General features: G+C 39.4%; 2 protein-coding genes across 2 annotated transcripts in view; one reads left to right on the forward strand and one right to left on the reverse strand.

The window, feature by feature from the left end:
* Positions 1-398: 398 nt before the first annotated feature.
* Positions 399-6,697, reverse strand: LOC100177976 (organic cation transporter protein-like). The gene is made up of 13 exons (XM_009859487.3): positions 5,918-6,697; positions 5,542-5,648; positions 4,714-4,923; positions 4,399-4,502; positions 4,121-4,275; positions 3,413-3,602; positions 3,104-3,227; positions 2,962-3,053; positions 2,316-2,536; positions 1,981-2,089; positions 1,781-1,880; positions 1,351-1,496; positions 399-843 (listed from the first exon to the last, which is right to left on the reverse strand). Exons 1-13 carry the CDS (start codon positions 6,042-6,044, stop codon positions 753-755), a joined length of 1,776 nt encoding a protein of 591 aa, XP_009857789.2. The 5' UTR covers positions 6,045-6,697; the 3' UTR covers positions 399-752.
* Positions 6,698-14,106: 7,409 nt separating this feature from the next.
* LOC100179501 (rho GTPase-activating protein 7) overlaps positions 14,107-18,747 on the forward strand; it is a 44,587-nt gene continuing 39,946 nt past the window's right edge. The window contains exons 1-2 of the mRNA XM_018817574.2: positions 14,107-14,248; positions 16,119-16,900. Of these exons, the coding sequence (XP_018673119.1) occupies positions 16,799-16,900 (102 nt within the window). The 5' untranslated portion in view covers positions 14,107-14,248; positions 16,119-16,798. The remainder of the gene's footprint in view (positions 14,249-16,118; positions 16,901-18,747) is intronic.

The following is an 18,747-nucleotide window of genomic DNA, read 5'->3' on the forward strand; positions in this document are numbered from 1 at the left end:
TGTGTATATGAAGCATATTACCTAAAATTTAAATGTAACAAATAACGGGCAATTGAATTTGTGAACAGACTGGTACCCGTTTTTTAAACAAGTAATGTATGACGTACTTACAGCAATACACGTCATACCACGAGTAGGACATACATTTTTGTTGATCGGAACTGTTACTATAATATCCAAACTAACTATATCCCTGGCGACATTTTCAAGGTAGTGTATAGCCTATGGATAATTTACTCAAATTCAGGTAACTGAATCTTACTATACGACAGATATTCTACACTCGCTTTCGTACTTCTTGCTTTGCACACTACTGTTTTTTAGTTTTCGTTTTGTCAAAAAAATTGAACGTTTTTTTTTTCAATTAAATATTTTGTGCAGCTATCACATGTTAGAGCTTTTTGTCTAGTTTTTTTTTATTCTACATCTCTTTCGTTTTGTATATGCTTTCAGCTGCAAGGGTAGTAAGAGGCACGTTTCGAAAGTTATTTAAGTGGTACATGTCATAAAAGAAGGTAACTTGTTCTAATATAGTACATGATAAAGACAAATTGCTATTTCACTAAATACAATCGTTTGTTACAGGTTAAAAACGCTCCACGGTGCAATGTGGCGTTGTACGAAAATTCATAAAGCGAATGCATAGTATCGAAAGCTTGGGCTGCAATGTACTTTAGACCCACAACGAAAGGTAAGTGCCGTGTATAAGCATTAGGCCTGTGATGAGACTAGCTCAATACGTGTGGGCAAGTTTAAATTGAAATTTCTTCAGTTATTAGCGGTGCTGACTTCGGAACGCCATCAACCGGCATGACAAACTTCTTTTTGTTATTGTTGTTAAGCCTGCAATGCGTAACTAATGAATAACATCCGCTTATTGAATAGTATAGTGGGAGGGGGACGAAATATATAACTATTCTGATCGTGTTTTAAACAATTAACAATGGTCTATGAAAGTCGCAAAGACAAGGTTTTATAATTCCCTGAATGTTTTTTTGTTTGCTACCAAAATGTATATGGACTGTAGGCATAAAATCAGAAACAGTCGATGCATTTTTTGTTAAGCAACGGATTCATTTTAATGTTTTATAATTGAGTATTGTTACTGTATAGTAATGTTGGGCAAGACAGGACACCTTTTGGACATATTATCCTGATCGCACTTTAAACAATTAACAAGGATCTATATGAGAGTCGTGGGGATTTAGTTTAATAATTTTTTTTTGTTTACCACCAAATGGTAGGCCTACGAGAAAACAAAATAAAAAGGTGTAGGCTACCATCTCTCCCTTCCCTACTATATTACAAATTTCTCATCAACAAAGTTATTTACAATCGTAAAACACTCACGCTAGTTTATATTCTTTGCTCATTTTCCTGTGCATTTTATAGAAATGCTGAGCATCTGCCATTGTACAAAGCATTGACATTCCGTTCGTCTCTGGGCATCTGGAAGCCATCACAGCGGAAAGAAAGCACACCAAACCTAAAACAACCTATGGATACAGCAAAGGTACCTCGGTTAGTTATATGACCTCGTTGCTATTTAATGCTGGGACTATTTTGTTGTTTGTGTAACGTAAAGCGAAAATCGGTTCTACTTCGGTTAAAATTGCTGTTCATGTAAAATAAACGTAAGCTTGTTTTGACTTTCGCATGGCGTCACTTACAATATGTTTGTGTTTACCATAAAAGTAATCGAGAAAGTATACTGTTGTAACGCATTTAAAATTGCAAAAAAATCCGTACTGCAATGACTTGAAATGCACAAATGATTTACCGGCAAAATCCAAGGTACTTTGCTTTGAGTTTGAAGCAGAAAAGGCGCGATAATGCTTGCCATTCTCGCACCAGCTGACGTCACACCAAGGGCTGTGTTTCTGCAAGTACAATATGCAAATTAGCTATGCAGTTGTGGTATGATACGTATGCTTGCATTACATCATTTCGCAGTCTTGGTGTTTGCAAAACAAGACTCACCGGATGTGCGTAGGATATAGTTCGGCAGTATAGAGAAACAACATGTTAAACGAACCGCTGATTGTGAATTTTGCAATCAGCAGAATAACCACTTCAGCTGTGCCAATACCTGAAAACAAAACTTTTCGTAAAATAACAGCAGTTTTGAACGCCCAACTCCTTAAAATAAGCAATGCATTGAACAATTTTAACAATGATCACCAATAGACACTGTACAGGGATATGCAAGTAAACAGTAACTGGTTATAAAACATTCAAAGCAATCTGTGCAAGTAAAGCTGTGGTAACAATTTCGACTGTGATAATAATTTCTCGCGGTCAGCTCACACCTATACCTGTACTGTCTTTGAATGCAAACTTCAACACTTCATTGATAATCAGTAGACTGCCAGATATCACCAGCGCTATAACAACAGTTTTTGCTCGCCCGAACTTGTGGATGAATGGAACAACAAGAATACAAGCAATAGATTCAACCAATCCACTCAGCGCGTTGTTAAGAAAAGGATTTCCTGCCCAGCTTCCAACGTTGAAAGATAAACAGAAGAACACAAGGCTGCGCGTTCAAAAACAAGTTATTACAACTTGCAGTCAGAAGAATGAACATTATTGAAAGAATAGATTAAATTAACATGGGTAAAACACGTATCTGCCCAAACAATACTAGTTTGTTAAAAAAACTGCCGAATGTTATTTCATTATATTGCGAAGTATATAAGTAATAGACACATGCTTAGCAAAGAAAATGATGTTTGTATTTACATATAGTAGGGTGGGAAAAGATGGGACACCTTTATAATCTTCTCGTCCCATTTAGCAGTAAACAAAGAACATTCATTGAATTGTAAAATCGTATTCTCACGACTTTCATAGACCGTTGTTAATCGGTTAAACGACGATCAGGATATTTGGATATTATGTACTAAAAGTGTCCCATCTTCCCCCACACTACCACTTGAAGATTACTGTGGTCAGAAATACCTATTTATGAACCATTGAAACGTCATCACCACAAGCAGTAGAACCATTCGCGGCTTCATGCACAACATCAGTGGTGAGAAATCCTCATGTTTCTGCACAACAAAAATATCAATAGACACCATGTTTACATACAGTTGCCCACCTTCTCGCAGTCGTCTATCTCTGCGCGTTCCCAAACGTTTTCATTCAGTGTTCTGCCGTTTCTCTTCGCCATTTTCCTGCATACTTCCTTTGCACAGTCAACTTTTCCTTGTGTGAACAGCAACCTGGATGTCGCAAGCAAAACGTGACTAAAGAAAGTGTCAGGTGAGACTTGACACACGACCGAGAAATATGTATGTTGTAAAAGTTTGGTCGTTTCTACTGAGCATTGATTGAACCCCAAATAATGAACGGCGTTTTTTGTCGAGTTAATTATAGGCGGGAATGTAAGATATTAAATCGAACAAACCTCGGTGATTCTGGCATGAAGGGTGCGATAAATAAGAAAGGCAAGAACAACAAGCCAAGGGAAAGTTCCAAGGTCCTCCAATGTCGGAAAAAATATCCCAAAATGGAAAGCGTCATGTAGCCAAACCCGGACCACACACCAAGTTGCAACCCGACCATAGCACGGTACGGTGCGCCGACTATTTCTACAGCTGTAATGTAAAGGCGTTTAAGCAAAGTGACTTGACCCATTTCTAAGCAACTGTGAAATAAAGTTCGATTAGACTTTGGTTGCTGCGTTACACAAGTGCTTATCTGTGTACTGTGTCACTGAGTACATTTACGTCTGAGTTGAAAACGTGATCGTTAACTATCGTCTTTATGTAATTATAATAGCTCTTACCTGCAACTGATTTACTGAATTCAGTACTGTGTCAGTAAGTATTAACTAAATTCCAGCTGTACTAATCTGAGCGATGTAAAGTGTGCTAAACTCATCTAAATTGAATTTTGCTTTTTTTTAACTTTCTTTGTTGACCTTTCCTTGCCTAACAACCACATACAATTTGAAAGAATATAAATAGAAGGTGTGTACAATTCGGCACCTGCTGTGCACCTTTCCAGAGCCATTTCGGAGAGTCAGCACGCTCGTTATCCCCGCCGAGTTGCGGACCTCCTGTTTCATTATTTAATAATTACATACAATATTAAATTCACACCAAAACCTTACTATAAACGGACATAGCGACCAACGTTGCGATTGAAGATCCACCCACAATAAAGCGCATTATGATGAAACTGAGGAAATTCGGACTTAAGGAGCAGCAACTTGCCACTATTGCGTTCAATGCTGTAGCTACTGCCATTGTCCTGATACGACCGTATCTATCAATGCAACAACACGCATGATTTTAAGCTACAAAGAGTGGAGCGGGGTTAGATGGGACGCTATTTTAATCTGTATTACAAGTCTTAAATTACAAAACAAATTACGGCAATGTTAATTACCGGTCGGCGATGTTTCCCCCCACCACTGAACCCAACAACATCCCAAGGCAGAAGATGGCTGTTGACAGTGAACTGAGACTTTCTCTCTGACACACCAGATTCCACTAAAAAAAACAAATAATAGCTTACACATGCTGTTTTGTAGAGGTAGGCCACAAAATTCATGCTAATAAAGCATTTTCGACTTAGACAGCGCAATTCACAACAGCTGCACACGTAGACGCAGTTATCATTTCAGAACATGACGAAAGACTTTCTCAATATAACTTGCTGACGCGGCGCGTCTGCCGTAGACAAACTTCGGAATTCATTTACCTCTGTTGTAATAGTTTCCTTGAAAACACTTCGATCGTAATAATAATGGCCATTGCAGTCGTCAGCAGTTTTTGTCGCATTAGTAATAGCAGATATGGTTGCATTGAGACATTCCTTTGTACGGTTGCTACATTTGATTCTTTCCGTGAAACTTTCATTCGATTGGCCACCGTTGAACTCGTAAACGAATCTTTCGCATTTGCTGTAACTCTAAATAAGACATACGATCTATTTAGATATGTGTTTGTTCATCATTTTACTGTTAGGAAAAACTTAATGGCAAAACAGTTATATCTTTGGGTTTAAATATTTTGTGACGTGGCTTAGATTAAAACCACTTTTGGTTGCTTGTTTATACACCGCATGTGTGTACCGAACCAGCACTTCAAGTTTCCCATTCTTGTGGTTTAAAAGTAAACTTAACAGACACCACTCCAAAGGTTCGATACGGATGGTTAAGCCACGTTCACACTGACCCCTCGTCATAAGTGGCTCTTGAACCGTTGAAATATGTGATGGTTGAGTGTGCTTAAATATACCATACTGTAAGTTATATGACGCACCAGCATCCTCATTGCCCAGAACATAGCTTACTAATTAGGTTTAGTCGGCTGTTCAGCAAACACATAAAACACGCGGCATTCAAACGCGCTTCGGTATATTACATTTATCACTTGCAAATCAATGGGGTTTAAGGCCTAGAAACTTTATTATATTTAAAGCATGTCAGTTTTACCATACCCTTACAGGGAAATTTGGGAAACATTATAAACATGTTTTAAGTAAATACGTACTGCAATGTAACAACTAAAACTCGTTTCAACTTACATTGTCTATTTTTGGAATGAAAAGTTGTTTCAGCTGATTACTTGTGTTTGATTCTTCGATAATTTGATCCAAACCTTGCACGGAACAGCGATGTTCTGCTTGATAAGCTGAAAATAGAACATTTTTGGTTGTCGTAAGGCAGTATAAAGCGTCACACGTTAATATAAATTGAAATTAAAAACCTTTAAAATCTAAAACAGGTTGTAAATTAAAGAATTCACAAACAAAAAGGAAATTCTTTAAACTTTATTAGGAATTCCACGAGTGTTCGTTAGCTTGACAACAGCCTTATCAAAAGTAAACAGGAAAGCTAAACATTACGTGAGTGTTATCATATACTACAGCAAAGTCATTAACGATAATATGTTTTGTTTACCGAGAAAAACGACGCCGGACAGATTGCATGCAATAGGTACCATGGACCACAGAGCAGCGCAGATGAGAAACAGTTGGTATCTTCCAAAATATCCAATCTCTTTCAGTACCAAATCAAAGTCAATCATGTTGCTGGATTGGTAATCGTAACCTTTGTTACCACGAAGGTCGCAGATTTTATAAGTTTCAGTTTTCGCCTGCTATAGCTATTTTGATTCACCAGCTGACTTGAATGGCCTAAAGCGCTGCTGTAAAACAAAGAGAAAATGTCGACCTTTAGCCTTTACCTTTCTCTCGTATTTCATCAGGGATAATATATATCCAGCTCGGTGTCGCCTGGCCACTTGCGCAGGAAACATCACAATTTTAACCTGACATGACCTCGCGGTATCTGAAGTGACTTGTATTTGGGTTCCGTCGATCGTATATACTATTTTGCCGACCTTTTTCATTTGGCATTCTCTCTCACCGTGTGTTATGCTCAGGACAATGAACTAAGCTATCCTGTACACAGATTCTGTTTACCACTCGTGGCGCGAAGTCCTTCAAAACGTACAAAACAAGCATGTCGATCACTGCCAGGTTGAACACAACGTACGACGCTGTAATATTGCTAACTGACAGCTGTTTTCTTGAGCATCGTTCGGTAAACAAGTTATATTTACGTATGTAAACATAAACATTTGCTTTTGCTAAACGTGTAATGACTTCTGCTAGCTTCTGCATTCCGTACACACCTTGTCAGATAATAAAATGAGTTTTCCCAGACATTTCTTGACATCGTGCACTTGTTTTGCGAACAACAATTTTATGAATTTGCATGTAAAATAGCGCAACGTATTGTCTTACAGTGTATTCTCACAGCTACTACATTGAAACCACAGAAATAATAATAATAAGAATAGAACGCGCATCTTTAATGTCGGTAAAGGAGAAAACTGATACACTCTCCTTTTCCGCGAGTCGTTCCCGTTTACTATTGTAGTCAATGCAATCCAGGGCGTTTTATGTAGTTTCTCCTCGTTTTTGACCTAATTTAAAGTTATAGGAAAAAATAACTATTTCCAAAAAAATATATATATTTATAACAAACCGTTAGTTTAAACGTTTTTAATTAAATTTAGTAATTAATTAAATTTTCTAAACAAGCGCAAAACAGTAAGCGTTAACGTACCAAATAACTAAACTGGCCTAATAAACTGGAATAGTTGATGTACTTTTTAAAATAAACAGCTAAAACATCCTAAATCCACTGTGTGCCTATCTTTTACAATGGAGACCAAGCGAAATGGGGACGGAGTTGGCGGTCACCTAACGTACTATTTATTAATTGCCGAAACATTTCATTTTATCTCCTATAAATTGACCATAAAGTCTCGAATCAAATAAAGTACAATCAGTGAAATAAATCAAATGAATACAACGGTAATATGTAAAAGAAAATGCCGTTTAAGACATACTTAAACTTCCCTAATTCTTTAAACCGACACAACATTTTTACTTGGGACACACTGTTGCCAGTAAAAATACATGAATCATCCGATCTGTTTATAAATAAACATCATCCTAACTTACAAGCAATGCAGCCTATTCTATGCCTTGTTACTACGAAACCGTTTGACGCCCTGTTCTCACACAAAGTGCAAATGTTCTTCTAGCAATTTGGTTTTATTGCGAGCATAAATCGCTCGCGTGTGTTTAGTGCAACAAGAAAGCTTTAAGTGGCCAATGCGATTACGGCAAGAAGAGTCGACAGATTTGTCATATTGGTGTTTACATCTCGTGCGGCGGATATTACCACCAGCAACATAGCGTATGATACTTCAACTTTAAAGCGCATGCGATCAAGGATTATATAAATTAGAACTCTCTTTATCATTCAACTACATTCCTCCAATACAGCTCTGCATAATTCATTCTGCTGAACTGGCGTTACCTTCGCTTGCATACTGTGCAATATTTGTTGCTTTCACTTAGTAATAGTAAGTCAAGGTGAGCCTTTAATTGTGTCATCACAAACACTATTATTTATAATGACTGCGATTCTGTCACACCTGATATTTGTAACACGGTCCGTTTTATGAATATTTGCATGTAGTTGGGTGGGGGGAGATGGGACAGCTTTTCACTTTATTTCTCTTCCAATTTGGTGGTAAACAAAGAACAAAACCGTATCCTCACGACTCCCATATGCCTTTGTTAATTGTTTAAAACACGATTAGAATATTTATATATAATCTGCTAAAGGTGTCCTATCTTTCCCCACCCTACTATATATATAAAAAAATCGGTTTTCAAAACAGCACCACTCCGGAACGGATTTTTCGCACAATCTGGAACTCCCGCCGAGAGTATACACAGTAAAATACACAACGATCCTCTTTCTGTTGTTTGATTGAGGAATTATGTACACTCATACTGAGAAATCAAACAAATTATAATATGCATGAGCCAGAGGTCACAGACCACAAAATATATCTTAAAAACTTTATAGCTTACGAATGCTAACACAAGAAGTCTATTACGATTTTTCTTCTATGTGCTTATCTACATTTTTTTATTCTCTATTTTGAATATATGTTTTCCAGAACCTATTTTCGCTTTCAGATTTTACAGAACAATGATCGTTTGCTTATCTTTTTTGTACATCATGTGTTTCGCCTTTTTTAACACACTATGGCTGGCCTATTTAAAATGCTATAATGCGTATGATACCAGAAAGGTATATAACTTCCTATTTTAAATGATAACATATTGTTTATACATTGTGGTATTGTTTATGTAAACGACTAAAAGTAGAGCACAGTCAACGCGTATTGTGTATACTTTCGTTAGTTTACAGATATCGTTTTTTCTTATCCGCTATGAAAGTGAAACGCGTTTTGTTAAGTTGAAGTTAGATTTTTAAACATGATTTAAATTAGAATCACTCTGTAGTTAATATGACATTTTATAACAAGTGTACTGTGGGGTAAGATGGGGTACCACTAAGCAACTAAATCCTATATTCCCTGATCGATTGTTTGCGAATTAACAAGAGCCGCGTAGGTAGGGTGTCGGAAGATGGAACATCTTTAGCACATAATATTCAAATATCCTGATTGTATTTTAAATAATTAACTACTGTATATATCGTGAGGTTATGGTTTTATAATTCCTTGAATGATCTTTGTTTACTGCTAAATAGGACGAAAAAATGAGATGAAAAGTGTCCCCTTTTAACCCCCGGGCACCCTACTACAATGCGAGCAAAGTCTCTGCCATATTTGTTAATGTAACATATATACAGAGAATATTTTTTGATTTACCCTCCCCCCCCCCTTATTTTTTTCTGACTGAGCCACTGTATGTGTGTGTGTGTGTGTATTATTGCAATGAATGTTTCAATTTTGAGTCAATATAACTTTATTTTTTATTTAGTTAAACGCCAGCAGCACCATGCGGTGAACCAAATCAGAGATCTCTACCACACGGTCGCACTGTAGCTAAACAAGTCTTCGTGATTAACAGGTTCAGCCAAATTTACGTTCCTATTCTACATATTTATTGTAATATTTTTCATTTTAAGGCTTAGTTCGTTTTACTGAAAACACAAGCCAAAAATACAACGTGATAAAGATACATTTCATCACTTCTTTGAGGAATACACACTCTCGGATTTATGAACTAACACAGATGTATCACCTCCTAAGTTTCTGTTTACTACAGCAACCTAATGAATAGGTAAGTGAAATGTAATACCATCAGCATACCGAAGTTAAACAAAAGCAGTTAACGTTAACCGGTCATTCGAGCATCGACCATCTTTAGGAATTTAGCGCCATAAAGAAATTTACTTCGAAATGAGTTGGTGAACGGCCTCAATACCAAACCAACTGACCAAGCGCTGTTTACGAGCGAAACGGTCAAATAGCTGGAGCTCTCTCGTGTGTGCTTACTCCGTCTTTTCGGAATTCAATACATCCGTCCGCGAGACCTCGTAGTAATAACAACAAAGGCTACCTGTTGATGTAGCTATCATCGCTCGTAGTCAGCATACAAGGCGAATGACCCGCGTTCTTGCTCGCAGGATTTGTAATTGTCATGTCGCGAACTATATCTCAGTGCGAACATACATCGTAAGGTATTCTCACTGATGAGTGTAGTTAGGAAAAATCACGCGGCGTCGGATCTTCGCCATGTTTCCTAACTGTATTTCATTTTGAGCTTAAAGTGTTAGCCGTAATGGGAAATACCCCAGGTATTGTAGTGTTTAGATACCACATAGTTTAACTAGCCACTCAACGTTGCAATGACAGGTCACTGAAAGGAAACAGTTACTTGATACTTCGGTCTATTTGCGTTCGTGACTCACACAACGTTATTGTCAGGGTCAGTGCTTGCCAACCTCGAAAGACTGAGAACGTAAACTTGTTTAGGTTTAAGAAAAATACCCCATATAGGTGTAACCCTCATCTTTCGTCGCAGGTTTGTCTGCGTACCGCGCGTTCATTGAAGCACACCGAATAGAGCAATAACCACTAGGCCCAAACTGGCTTTTGTAACTCAGTATCTTGTTGTATGTCTCAGTTCGCTTCAGCGTAAAACAGGCAATACAGGTTCAGTAGTAAATTCTTCGACGAAGTAAACTTGCAATTATAATTACACTAAAGTGTTTGTTTTTACTCGAAGCAGTGGTGATTATACGAAATGAAGTTTTTAATCAGGAAGTTAAGTGCTTGGAAGATTTAATGTGCGTTAATTATGCCTCGGGCTCCGCGAGGTTTAATCAAATTTTTGCTTTCCGCTTCGACGCAACAGCTCCAAACCAGCAACTTGTTTAAAAGTGATTAAGAAATGTCTGCTGAGCGATAAGAGACGTGATTTATTCAATTTTAACTGAAGCCAGTTGACTCGTGTGGTGTATCACTGCTACCACGCGAGGAATGTCGTTATATTAAGGTCAGTAATGGACGCAGCATTGTACAATATATTTATATACCGACCGTACAGCAAGTCAATTATGAAGAAATTGGCATTATTTGTCAGCATACAAGAAAGTAATTTAAACACAGTCGAGGTTTTATAATACAGTAAACCATGGGGTTACAGTTTCACTTTTAGCTGTACTGTTTCGATAAATTTTATTTATGTATCCAGTGGTAATTTCGTCGACAGTTTTGGCGGTTTGTATTTTTGAATTAACTGACATTGGTCGAAAGGTAATGGTGAGTGAATGATTGTACTTCGTACAATGGACCACTTGCCGCTTGACCTAGCGTGAATGGACCTGGAATGTTTGTCAGTTAAGCTTAGCAGTGAATGACGCCGTGGTATTACTAAACTATTGATGAGGTACTTACGGTACTTTTATCGTAAACATCGCGACTTTGAAAGAATAGCGAATCCACGGTAAACATAGATAACACTGATCATTGTTATTGTGTTTGCTGCAGTACGAACGCTCAGCACCCAAGGGCATTTATATATGCGTCCAAGACATGCTTGCATTCAATAGAAATACATGCTTAGCCTGCGCTCGGCTATGCTAATACTATTTACCCTCGCCAAGCATAATGATTCTGTTATGCATCAGCGTTTGGTTCAGTCATTCTCGCCCCCAGGGTCCGTCAATTTGGCCGGGCCCTACTATGGCCAATGCAAGGTTATAGACACTGCGTCTTCTCGCGCTGTGGTTCACATTCCGTTCTGCCGAGTGAAGCAACCAGCAATTTGACAAAGGCGACGATTTCAATCCAAAAATCACGACTCACACCTGCTGAACAGATTTGAGTTTACACTTGAATGTTATGTATAACATATGTCAAGATATCCGTCATTTCATTTATTTTGCAACGACTTTTTAGCTCTTAACTTTGCGCAAACTAATTTTGCTAATGATAATGTAAAGTAATGAATTCTACAGCGACGTATTTTTAATTTTCACGATTGTGTGTCTGGTCTGTATTTGGAAACAAGGTCAGTAAGATGCAAGCTCAGCGACTGCTGCTGCTCAACCGTGACCGACTTATCGAGACATTTTTTACAAAGTGAAATAAAAAAAAAACAAACACAAAAGGTAGTTAACGCTCTTATGGAAAGGAAATCTCAATGCGTAACCCCGGTTTAGAAACTGGCTTGATAATAGAAAAGGTTGGTGACCTTAGCACGTCCACTTTAGCTTCTTCGCGCCACTGCTAACACAAATCTATCCACGCCAACCACTGACGCCATGTTGTACTTGTTTCATTTTATCGCGGAAATGATCGGTTGCCCGGGGCTCGATAAATAATAAACACTCGTTCAATGTTCCCCGGCAGCACATAAGGCTTAGTTCGCTGAGTGCCGTGCGTTTGCTGTGTATATTCTCCTGTATTCCACATACCGTAATTGAAAATGTAAGCACAGTCGCTCTTCGCCGCGAGACAGAATTAGCTCGGTGACTCGCTGCGAGTCTAATGTGTTGTTACTGCATACACTGTACGCCGTGTACGAGTGCTAATTTCGAGCGCTTTCTTTAATTACCTTGTCTCTATTTCTTTTAACAGGTGTAATGTCATTCTAATTATAGGTAATGTTGCATTAGCAGGCTGTATTCTGGTGTTGTCTTACTATGGACGTTCGTTCCATTCCTGAATACGATTCCCATCGTTTCGGAAGGAACTCTTGGCACATGTTGGAACAGTTCAAACCTCACGAAGGCAAGGTGAGACCACGTTCGCTTGAAGTAACCAACAGATGGAGAACTTTACTTCCAGCAGAATCGTGCTCGGTGCTTTGCCGCCGCTCCGCCGACCTATCTGACCTCGTAGTCCCGTCGCTTGCACTTTTTCTACTCGATATACGTCCGCATCAGTCGCGAAAAGACCGTAAGCGAAAATCTGAAGCTCCCGATATAAAAAGCTTGAAGAACGCCAGCGATGCGGTAATTTGCAACGGCGTGCACGAGGTTTGTGGAGAATGCGAAGTAAAGGTCCCTCAAGAACAGACAGTCTCTGCCACTTCAGTTCAAGCTCAAGCCGCAATGCCTTTAGATAACTTTGTAGACGATACAGACGTGAACTTTGAATCACCGCCAGAAGTTCACAACGAAAAGGATGTATTAAAAAGTTCGGTTAGCTGCAATGAACTAGCTCGGTCGACATCTACCTCCAGCGGTACCTCAACAGTTTCCAGCCTCGGTAATTCAGATACAGACGCTAGCAGTGAATCCTCTGCAACAATTCAGAATATTGTTTTGGAAATGCTTGATACAGTGGATAAGTCTCTTATCCACGAGTCCCAGACACAAGAGTTGATTTTGCCTATCGTGCAAAACGAAGTTGTACCAGCAGAAAGCGATTTACCAGAAAGGCACGCCATAAACGTGATATGTCAGACTGAGACAAATATAGGTGTCGACATTCATCATAAACTTCAAGTCAAAGAGAAACTTAACGAAATATTGGATGTTATTTGTGGGGTTGATGAAGCGAAGGATGGTGTGTGCTTAACCGTCCCTGAAAACATTGTACATCAGCACGATTCTGAAATTTCTCCCCCTGTTCTTGTTGGTCGTGTCGATAACCCGATGTTTCAACTTAATAGTCTAAAATCTGGTTTAAGCATTTCCCTGCCGTGTGAAACTCCGCAAGATGAAGCATCGCTTGACTGCGAGTTTGAACTGGATCACGTGCCGCAAAATTTACGTACAGATACCGAATACAAGTCGAGATACGAGGAAAGTTATCTCGTATCTGCTGATTCAAATGTAATGCCCTTAAACTGCGAGCAAGCGCATTTTCCTCTAACCCAACCTCTATGTTACGAGCCCGAGTTTGAAAGGCAAGATTCAGTGAAAGAATGCGTCAAATGGCTCTGCGATAATGTTTGCCTTCAGTTTGAAAACGTAACCACATGTAAAGGGGTTGCCGCGATAGTTGATGTGGCGGCTGTGGAACATACCGCACTGCCTCCCATTGTGGAGGACAATCAGTCACCCGACACCTTCATCAGCGGTGAGCAGGGTATTCAATTAAACTCGCCCGCCCACTCCACCATTCATGATCTACATGTTAACATGCCTTTAAACGATGAGATTGTGCTTTCGGATTCCAATTGTTGCTCAAAGGAACCTGTAAAACACAACCTTACCAACAATAACATCAAACTAAACTGCCAAAAAGATAATACAAATACAATCACTTACAGTGATTGTGGTGAATTTCAAAATAGTGTTGAAATGGACAAAATTGAATCCAAAACCGAAAATCCCTTCGTAACAGTCGAAAGAAACACAGAAATCTTAACACTGGATATGAATCCAGTTATCCCAAGATGCAAGAGCGATGCTAGCGCAGTAACTGTATTGAAGGTATGTTACAAGCTACCTTACTGTTTTATGCAGGTGAACCCAACGTAGAGTAGTTGTATATATGTTCAGAGCTCGCCATGTGTTTGCAGACGCGCACCAATTTGCCAAAGTGTATTATGGTGACGACAAACCAATTAATTAAACGCATTCTTTACAGACTTTGAATTCTAGGTACAGGGTTAATGTAAACACTGGTTCATTAAGTCGATTATATATGGTATCTGGCAATACTAAGTTTTTTAACTACAACTGCAGTTTAAAATTTAATCAGGAATAACCACCTATAAATTTAACTACAACTGCAGTTTAAAATTTAATCAGGAATAAAAGAGATATAGTAGGTTGGGGAAAGATGGGACACTTTTGGCACATAATATACAAACATCCTGACCGTGTTTTAAACAATTAACAACGGTCTTTGAGAGTCGTGAGGATACGGTTTTATAATTCTTTGAATGTTTTTGTTTATTACCAAATGAGACGAAAAATTAGAATGAAAAAGTGCCCCATCTGCCCCACCCTACTATATTAAACGGTATATGCGACATCTTTAAAACTATAAACGTATATACGGATTAGTTAATGAAGCTTAGTAAAATCTAATAATAGTAAATATTGTAACCTTACATGCGCTGTCGGTTTGAATGAAAAAACGGAACATGTGAGACTGAGACCCAACCTATTTCCTGCGTTAACAAAACCACTTTCTCTCCCAACAAACTCACCAACCACAGTTTCCTGCCCAACCCTTCGTGGACATCGCCCTGATTAAGTTCAAACAAATTGTATTTTGGGTTGAGATCAGTTAATTAAGAAGCCCGTGCAGCTTAAGCGAAATCGGCTCCGCTGCTGGCTGACTGCCGGATTAGTGCGCGCCAGGAATTAATGAACGTCTGACGTACTTATCCCGCTTAAATGTCGCAATCAAATGTATTCTTATGGTTGAGAAATACCCTCGTGTGTATATTTGGGTATTTCCAGTAGTGCTATGCTTCCGTTTAAAATTTGCAGTTGATTTTAATTTAGGTTTAAATCAGTTGTTTAAGATGTATAGTAGGGTGATGGAAGACGGGACAACTTTAACAGAAATAGAATCAAACCCAAATCTCTCCCACCCTACTATATAGAATCATGGAGAGCACAGTAAAAATGTCAAAATGCGAAATTTACTTTGTTAGCTTTGCTCTGTTGGTGAGTTCGTTGGTCACTTTATATTTATTACCGCGTAAAGTTAATCCAACCGATTGAGTGCCTGCCATTTAGCGGTTGTGCTTACGCAATAAAATGCGTTCCAATAAGCAAGCGCAATATGTCGGTGGTCATAAACCGGGCAATTAAATAAAGTTAATAATTAATGGATAGTGGTGGACAGTAGGAGAGAAGCGACCGGAGGTCACGGGAATAATTCGTGCTCTCCACAGGGTGTAGGTCCGATGAAGGGACATTGTTGGAAAAGAATGACCAGCGCCATAAACCTTTATGAGTTCAAACTTTATACATCATTTAACCCTCGTTATTCGCATTGTTACATAACTTGGCTAAAAATACTTCGCCCAGTGTATTTAGCAAGTCCAGTGGAATGCCTTACAATATCACATACCGTGCCTGTATAGCGTTTGATTCTCTATGTAAAACGTTTTGCCTTATGAAGCAGCATGACCATTTCGACTGCACCACACAAGCACGTTTAGATTTGGTTCAAAATTAGACACAACATTTTCTGGTTTCTTGGTACACCTTTTTTATGTATTGACATTTCACGATATGGCTTTTTAACCTTGAAATCGTGTACTAAACACTCCAATAAACATGCGTATACTGTATTATGTTATTTTGGTTTATAGTAAATTTAAAGAAGTATTATTTTTAGAGACCAACCTCTCTTCTATACAACCGAGATACAATGAAAATGCGCACCGACCGATTCGCTTTCTTAAAGGAACTTTCCGAATCTGACCTCACGCCAGCTATCTCGGAGAATTGCTCGATTGCTGATATTTTCTCGGAGGCAACGGAACACGCTTTGGAAAGTACCCCGTCGTTAAACCGGCAAGATTCCTTCGCAAAACCGCTAAAAATGAAACCGGAGAAGTACCAGGCTATGGTGAAAAGTACGTTGCCTGCCTTTTACGGTACCACGGAAGAGGACAGTGCTCCAGTAGTAAAAAAGCTTCAGCTTTATCACCGAGTACTGAAACACGCGGAACCCCGTCCTTAACTCGGCATTACAATGACCCCTATGACGCCACCTCTAACAAGAGTTATTCCCTGCCGGCCAACTGCAAACTCGATTATGCATTCTTCGAGGCCGAGGCCAACGGTTCGGACTCCGGCTCTGTCGGAACCCCCACCTCAAGTTACGTCACGGCGGTCGGTGACCTCCTTGCGGCCGAAGAGGCGAAAGCGAAACGCCACTCTGCGGTTTCGCGTGAAAGTGCAGCATCTAGCGGGACAGTTATCGCCAGCGATGAAGAACCGATTTACTCCGACGAGGACGAGGCGACGTTCTACGAAGCGAGACGACGGCTGAGCGAAGACTTGTCATCGGGAATGCATGACTCGTCGTCCGAGGATGCTGCAGCAACTCGTCACCTCCGTTCAGTGATACGTTCACGGTCATTGGACCGTAATCAGCCGGCAGCCACGGTAAAGGTGGGTCTCACGTTTCTTTGTTTGTTTTCCGATAGTTAGCATTTCCCACCTCGCTAAATTTCGAGAGTAAGTAAACACTGTGCATTCATAAAACAAGTTTTCACCAGCAGCAGCATAATACCGAAACGACATTGCGATCATAATAACCACCATTCAAATCCGTAGCGTCGACATCGAGATCATAACATGGGGCTGCAAATTGTTTGTCCGGAAGCTCAGCAGCAGGACAAAACGTAAACAAACGTCTTTGGCCTCCGATAGTCCATAAACCCTTTTGTAAACACAATAAGAGCCATCAGGGGTGCTCTTATAAGTTGCTCTAAGCTCTGCGCAGCGTACGGAATGTAATTTAAACGAAAATTGCTGGCTTGGTTTCGCCTATAAATATTTCATGCCCGCTTAACTGCGGTTGCAGCGCGCATCTCGGCCCGTGCATAGGTTAAGTACGGGTGAGATTTATGAATAAGATTTCTTTCTTCACGGTTGTAATGATAAGTGAGACGTATAAGCAGCGCTAGTAGAACTCTGAATGAAAGCATCCAATCCATTCTTCAAGTAAAGTGGTGTTGTTGTTCATAACTGTGTATGATGAATGATCATGGCTCTGCACCATCATTTTTCCCTTACACATACTATGACACACAACTAATTTTTCATCATCCTATCAACAATAAATACTTGCACAATCGACCACACGCAGTCGTACAAACTTTTGTCGATAACTTTCGGATTATACCATCCGCTTTAATCGCATACTGGATGCGCTGACGCACGAACATTATTACATCTACAATAACATTTAAAACCGCCTGACGTCAGTGCGGATTGCGCATTGTGAATGCATAGTTTCAATTGATGTTAAAATTCGTATCAAAATAACTCATTTGACCAAATTAGGATTTCATTGTTAAGATTCGTAAATTGCTCTTTTTGTAGTAGAAACCCATACGGCTACTCTTAAAATAATTATTGTTTTGTAATGTAACTTTGGTTCCGATACCTATTCTCCATAAAGGAGAATATCCCCACAGTCGAAATACCATTCGTGTCTTATTCATGATCATTCGTGTCTTATTCATGATCATACCACGAATTTCGCATGAAGGTGTAATCGTATCAGAAAGCGAGGCTTGCCCACGCAAATGAGTTTCCACGCTATCCATCAGAATTAGTGGCACGGGTGGACGTTTATACTTCGGAACGCTCTGTTAAGCAAGTGGAATTCAACTTATGCGCGCCTTACAACCTATCCTAGCATGTGACTGTGTCGGTTGGACAGTTCAAAAATGATAGACTGAATAAAAATATCTGTGAAACTATTTTTGCTTGTTTCAAGTTTGGACACTTATTCTACCAGGTTTTTGTTGCCTGTTGTGATGTAGTAGTGCCACATCCGCCTTGGCCCAATTTAGCTATCGATTATTGCTTGTTGCCAACACTCCAATCTACTTAACGTGCGCATCGAGTCAATTGAAACTGTCGCTTATTAGAGACGACGCGTCATATCTACGAAGAACAGTGTCATGTGCTTTCCCACAAATGGACATCATCCCACTCACACACACGGCCCGTTAACCGCCGGAGAAAAATAGCGCTTGCTCGTGAAAATCTCTTTTCCGTGCTGATTCGTAATTGTTTTAATTGTTTGTTTTACTCCGAATGACAATGGAGTCGCGGTGTGGTTTTGTGACTGCGAGAAGCGGCCATGTAGGCTTATGCTGGTATATGTGTCCCTTTGACAAAGGCTTCAGTTCCTTATAGCTTTGAATCATGTATATGTATATGAACACGTCGAGAGCCTGAATGAGCTGCGTCAATCGGGCTGCGTAATAAAAAAGTCAATCGAG

The sequence above is a fragment of the Ciona intestinalis genome, chromosome 2 (assembly GCF_000224145.3).
Source record: "Ciona intestinalis chromosome 2, KH, whole genome shotgun sequence".
NCBI lineage: Eukaryota > Metazoa > Chordata > Ascidiacea > Phlebobranchia > Cionidae > Ciona > Ciona intestinalis.

Bases quoted from the DNA above. Each gene is read 5' to 3' on its own strand.
- LOC100177976 (XM_009859487.3), bottom strand. From the start codon at position 6,044: ATGATTGACTTTGATTTGGTACTGAAAGAGATTGGATATTTTGGAAGA. The intron at 2,090-2,315 runs GTATAGGTGTGA...TTTTGTTTTCAG, and splicing joins TGCATTCAAAGACAGTACAG to GTATTGGCACAGCTGAAGTG. The intron at 1,497-1,780 runs GTAAATCATTTG...CTGTATCCATAG, and splicing joins AAGTACCTTGGATTTTGCCG to GTTGTTTTAGGTTTGGTGTG.